Source organism: Teleopsis dalmanni, unplaced genomic scaffold, assembly GCF_002237135.1.
Source record: "Teleopsis dalmanni isolate 2A unplaced genomic scaffold, ASM223713v2 unscaffolded_contig_0239, whole genome shotgun sequence".
In the NCBI taxonomy this organism is placed as follows: domain Eukaryota; kingdom Metazoa; phylum Arthropoda; class Insecta; order Diptera; family Diopsidae; genus Teleopsis; species Teleopsis dalmanni.
Window position 1 is genome coordinate 970 of NW_024031621.1, and position 6,832 is coordinate 7,801.

At 36.8% G+C, this 6,832-nt stretch overlaps 1 protein-coding gene across 1 annotated transcript; it reads left to right on the plus strand.

The window, feature by feature from the left end:
* The first annotated feature begins 6,152 nt into the window (after positions 1 to 6,152).
* LOC119663230 lies at positions 6,153 to 6,512 on the plus strand. Its single transcript, XM_038072889.1, has one exon. The coding sequence runs from the start codon at positions 6,153 to 6,155 to the stop codon at positions 6,510 to 6,512; it is 360 nt and encodes a 119-aa protein (XP_037928817.1).
* The last annotated feature ends 320 nt before the right edge of the window (positions 6,513 to 6,832 follow it).

Consider the following 6,832-nt stretch of genomic DNA (forward strand, 5'->3'; position numbering starts at 1 on the left):
TTAAATTGGCTGTGTAAAATGAAGTTAAAATTGTAATAAATATCCACCATGTAGCAAAGAGCAATCGTGTTGAATCTAAAAATAAACAAATTTATACATATATATATAACTGTTTAATTAGTTATTTAACTAAACTAAATTATATTATAGTTATTTTGTGAAGAATTTGAAGTTAAAGTTTTCTGCATAAATATTTATTTGCACTTAAAATACACTTTAATCAAAATTAAAAGTGAAATACGGTACATTTATGTAGTAATTAACTTCATTCAATAATTCTACTAATTGTTTTCGAAAGTTTTAAATATTTAAAATAACTTTGTGGCACAGCTGCCTTTTATTACACGTTGTAACGACCTTTTCCCGGCCCTATCTATAGCTGGGGTATACTCAGCGAGTATACCAGGGTTCGTTATAAGAAAATTTATCTAAGTAAAATAATAGAGACACTTCTGTTTAAAGTAGCGTTTATTATTTAACAAAAAAATAAGAAAATATAATCAAGTTGTGGAAAGCGATGTTGAAAATGTTGCTAATGATGCAGAATGTTGTAATGATGTTGTAGACAGTGTAGCATGTTGTAAAATGTTGTATGGTGTTATAAATGTTGTGACGATGTTGTAAACGGTGTAGGATGTTGTGAAATGTTGTATGATGTCATAAACGCTGTCACGATGTTGTAAACGGTGTAGAATGTTGTGAAATGTCGTATGACGATTGCTTGCAGTGGTGCGCAAGTTGCTAACCTTGAAGTGAAAGAAATTCCAAATAGCTAATCTCTAGAAACTCTAATATCAATATAAAGCAATACCTTGGTCAGCAAAAGCCAGAAAAGGGTTCCTTCCTACTGTTACGCCTGGCCACGTCCGTCAGCAATTGCCAAACGCTCGTTGTCCACACGCCTTCTGACAGTGTTGGTGACTCGTCGCCCATTCCTCCATCAGCTATGGCCAAATGGAAGTCTGGATGACTAGTTAAATTACCCTACGCCAGCAAAAGCCAAGCAGAAGGTAACTCAACTGGTTAAATTACCCTACGCCAGCATAAGCCAAGCAGAAGGTTATTCAACCATTATCACTTCACCCAAACTAGTTCAGCCATCCACATGGTGATCGTCAGCAATGGCCAAACGAATCAACATATGCCTGGACCAACTAGTCCGAGCTCCCACTATCATCCCTAATAAAAGTGACTTACTTTGAAGTGAAAGAAATTCCAAATAGAAAGATTTGGCAATTTCGCTGCCCTTTTATTTGAAATTCCTTCTATTACATACAAAAACAATAATTATTTTCAAATAAACAAAGTCCCGTAAATTTGTCAAAACAAATTTCTTATTGTTGTACGCATTGCAATCAAATTCAACAAAAATAACTGCATCACATAAAAAATGCGTGCACAATATTTTTCTTAAATTTGTTTATGCAGACAACCAAGAGAAATAGTTACAACAAATTTAACTAATTTTTATTAGCGGCAAAAAAAACTAATCAAAACATATTTTACTTCACAGGGTCATTTGTTTATAAAAAATGTTTGTCTTTGATATGTAATTTACAGGGTCAAAAATAGGTGTTACTGCAGAAAAATTTTATTGAATTTAGAAACATGTTTTTACTAAGTGGGTTTAAAACTCATATTTGACTATTCATTTAATTTGTGGGGTTAAATTTTAGAATAAAATTTGGGCCTTACAATGTTTATTATTTATATATTTTAATGTAAATACGTATATGCAAAAATCCGAGTGCCACTCTTTTTCGTTCGTTTTCGTGTTCTTGACTACGTGTTCAGCTACTCTTCTTCTTCTTGTGTATTTTGTGTGATTCGTGTGTTGTTCGTGTAGTTTCTGTGTTATTTTGTGTTATTTGTGTGTCGTTTGAATGTTGCCATATTGGTCGTCACATCACTCCCCCACTAGTGACTGAGTGGAAGCGATGTTACGTTATATGCAACTGATTTTATGTCGTGAATCTGACAGGTAAACGGTTGACTCTACCGCTGGAGGCACTGCGACTAGGATTGAGCTCCTGCTGAGATGTTTGTAATGGTTGTGCATCTGGGCTTTACTAAAATGATGTAGATCGGGGCAACTGCGTGGTTGGCTCTTTTTCTTCACTCAACAAGTAAGCTGCTTTTACTCTGTCAATGCTGACATGGACCGGTCGGTCTTTGATTAAAATGATAATAAGTTTACTTGATAATTCTCCCGGGAGTTTAAGAAATGTACCGTATACTATCTCGGCTGCGCTAGCTTGGATGTCGTCTTTGTACACACTTCGTAGAGCTAGTAATATCAGTGGTAGTTCATCTGTGCACCTTTGATTTTGTCTACATTTCAATGTTGCTTTTAATGTTCTATGGAATCGTTCCAGGATTCCGTTAGATTGTGGTGTCGCGCACTTGTGCGTAGATGTTTTGCACCAATCAATTGCGTGAGCTCAGCGAACAACTTGGATTCGAACCGCTTGCCTTGATTTGTGGTGATCTCTGAAGGAATGCCATAGCGTGGAACCTATCCCGTGATGAACGCTGCTGCTACAGTGTGTGCATAAATGTCCATAATAACAACGGGCCACCGGGTAAATCGATCTATGCATGTCAGGCAGTAGTTGTATCCGTATGATAGTGGTAATGGCCCCACAATATCGACGTATACTGCCGCAAATCGCCGATCGGGTACCTTCAAGGTTCCAAGTACAGTTTTGTTGTATCTGGCTATTTTAGCTCGCTGGCATTGTGGACATGCTCCAACCATTTTTGCTACATCCCTTTTTATGTTTGGCCAGATGAATAATTCGCTGATCAGTTTTGCCGTGGCCTTGCTGCCTGGATGACCTATATTGTGTATGGTATGAAAAACTTGTCTGCGGTATTAATCTGTGATCCAAGACCGCGCAAAATCGCACGTAATGAGATTCATGAACTAGGTATGTGTACCATTTTTAGCTGAAGTAAAGTTTCACTTCATGTATGTGTACGAGTGAACTGGCTGTTAGTTCCTTCGGCGAATTCTCTTTTACCGATTCAATCGACTCAAAACGCTAACCACGAAGGGGCGAATATGGTGCCTGAGCGATGACAGTGGTGCCGTGTTTGGTCAAAAAATCGCGTACAACATGATTTTTCCATAGTAAAAATCGCTAAATGCTGTAAACAAACTAATTAACAGATGGCGCACATATTTGTACAATATGTCAAGAAAGGGAGTACATAACAAAAAAAAATTTTGAAAAAGGTCTATTACTTAAGGAGTAGTTAACAAACAACTTTTTGAACAGAAAGTACGTATATGCAAAAATATAACTGCCACTTTTTTCGATCGTTTTCGTGTTCTTGACTACGTGTTCAGCTACTCTTCTTCTTCTTGTGTATTTTGTGTGAATCGTGTGTTGTTCGTGTAGTTTCTGTGTTGTTTTGTGTTATTTGTGTGTCGTTTAAATGTTGCCACAACTGCAACTTAAAAAATAAGTTCAATGAAGAGCAATCGTAATTTAAATGAAATCCAAATAATGAGTGTTCAACGATGTCCATTAGCTACAAAAAACTAAAAACAGCTAAACGCCGAAGACAATTTAAACTCAATTGGAAAAAATTATTATGACACTTGTTCACATCAACAACTTGATAGTGTATCTTACTCTTGGAGTGAACAATGCCGTACGCCACTGGTAAGCTCACCTCATACGCTCACGCCGGGTTCTCTCCAACAAATCTATCAGCGCATTCCTGCTCAACATTAACATGTACTACAAATAGCGTCACAGTAAGCACCTCAAACTGGATAACTTACACCTTGAGTTCTACATCAACCCAGATATTCGTGTCTTCCATTCATGCCTTACTTTTACTTTCAACAACCTCGGTAAGTTCGATCGCCAATATAACAAACGAGATGCCTACTACATCAACTCGCACTATCCGCTCGACATCTGTGCATAAAAAGCAGAATAGTCACAAAACTCAAACTATTCTCCAAATGCATACTCAATCGAAGGGAAATACTCACTCAAAGGAAAACCCAATTAGCAATTCTCTTGAAAACTGTTCAGTATAAAAAATCAAAGTTCATAAAGAAAGTCAGAAAAGAACTCCTTCTAGTCCTGAAATTCATCGTTCAAAAATTGCTGAAACTGAAAAACAAGATAAATTAAATAGTTACTGGCTAGACAATCCGAGCCGTTCTGTAAATAGATTTTCAGTGCTCAAAACAGAAGAAGAAGAAGCTTCAGAAGTGATGCAGCATGCCGCAAAGCATCCCAAACCTCCACCAATATTCAAGTGAAGTAAGTAATTTTGAGCTAAAAGTTTTAAACAATAAAAAAGTAAAAACCCAAGCGAAAACCACTGAATCTTATATAACAATAGTAAAGCAACTCGAATCGAAAAAAACTGAATTTTATACCTACAAGCCTGAAGGTGAACGAAGTTTTAAAGCTATTTTGAGAAACATGCATCCATCTGTCAACACCGTGGACATTAAAACAGCTTTGTCGGATATGGGTCATAAAGCTATAAACATGCTTAATATGAAATACAGATAATCGAAAAAACCAATTCCGCTTTTCATTGTAGAATTTGAACCTAATCAAAGTAACAAGGAGATCTACAGCATAGAAAATTTGATGCATAGTCATTTAAATATACAAAAACCTTATGCTTTCTCAAAACGTGCGCAAATATTACATACTGCGCTACTTTATACGAAACCTATTAAATAATGGGATCTGACACTTTTTATGCAGTATATGTATATACGCAGAATTAGAGTCGTCAATTATATTGCAGAGTTCTATTTCAGTCTGTAACAAAGAGTAAAATCACAGTTTCTCCTGGCCTTCCAGTCTTGCAAAATTCAACACTTGGATGGATTGTCAGTGGCAAGATTGCATCAAATACAGACGTTTTATCAAACGTTTTACATGTAACTTTTGGCGGTAAAGGATGTTGGTAATAATTTACCGTTAGGTGATGCAATTCAATGCAGAATTGTGGAAAAGAGCAAATATGCAAAGCGTCGAAAGCGAAATCAAAAACGAAAATGGCAATGGATCAGACATACACTACGCAAGTCGAATTCCTGTACCGCTAAACCAGCCCTAAAATGGAACCCACAGGGTAGTCGCTGGTCTGGCGCTCCTTCAAGAACATGGTGACGGACAATTGATGCCGAATTAACATCAGCGCGCTACTCATGGAACGACAACTGCACGGCTGCTCCAAATAGAATAAGGTTCAGAGCAATTGTTAAGGCCCTATGCTCCACTGGGAGTTAACGGAACAAAGAAGAAGAAGAAAAACATGATGCAATTGAGCTGTTATGGCGAATGAATGAGGTAAACACAGATATGAGGACATTATCCAAAGAAGAAAAACTATCAGAATCTCACTTTGTTCAGAATGTTCATACAAATAAAGAAAGACGTTTTGTGGTAAGGTTGCCGTTTCTGGAAAACACATTAATGTTAGGGCAATCTCAAGAAACAGCTTGCAGACGGTTTGTCAGTCTTAAACGATGACTAGCAAAAAATGATGTATTGCTGGATTCCATGTTAACTCCCAGAAATTTCATTCCCCATAAATTGTACTAAAACCTGACAGTACCTCTACCAAATTTCGAATGATATTTGATGCATCAGCTAAAACTACATCAGGATATCGCTAAACACCATAATGAAAAATAGACCGACAGTTCAAAAAATATGTTTTTAATTTTGATAAATTTCGATATAAACGGATTATATCGATATCGAGTAAATGGAGAAGTAGTCCAAATTCAACAATTCGATATTATCAGCTCAATACTATTACATATGGGAATCGAGCAGCTCCTTATCTGGCAACAAGATATCTGCAGAAGATAGCATTTAAAAACAAGGTGAACTGTGCATTAGGAGCTCAAATTCTGTGTGATAATTTCTACGTTGATGATGACCTCTGTGGATCAGACAGTTAATTAACGAATCCACATATTGAAGAAGAATTATTTTTATCTATGGAAATGGATTGCAAAGCATCCCCGACTTTTGAAAAACATTTCTCAAGATGATCAAGAGGTAAATCAAGATTTTACTAATGATAATAACGATTCAATCAAAACGCTGGGATTATTTTTGTTACCCAAAGCGGATTTATTTGGCATTAAGGTTAAAATGGTTACTGAATGTATAATCACGAAGATAGTCGTTTGTTCTGATTTAGCAGTACTATTTGACCCACTTAGTTTATTAGCGCTAGTAATAGAAGAGATGAAGATTTGTATTCAATACTTATGGCAATTGAAATTATCTTGGGATCTTCGTACAACATGGTCAACATATAGAGAAAACTTAGGTACTCTTGAAAGCTTTAAAGTGTCAAGACACATCCACAAAACCATGGTGCCATTATCAACAAAGCAACACATTTTTGCTGACTCATCCGAAAAGGCATTTGGTGCTGCAGCATATGTCCGAGCAATTTTAAAGGATGGTGAAATAAACGGCGACTATTATGTGCGAAGTCACAAGTAGTATCCCACAGGAAACAAACACTACCACGAGTAGAGCTGTGTGCTGCAGTCCTTGCAACGAAACTCTCAGCAAGGGTCAAATCTATCTTCAGGAGAAGAACCAACCAGTATTTTTGTGGACTGATTCAGAAATTGTGTTGTCTTGGATCAATTCACAGTCCTCATCATTTCAAACATTTGTAGCTAACAAAGTGGCAAAAACTCAAACATTAACTCTCTCTGAGCAGTGGCAAGATGTTAGGTCAAAGAACAACCCAGCTGATATGTTATCCAGAGGACTTTCAGCAAAGACGTTCTCTACATGCGCGTGTTGCACAGTAG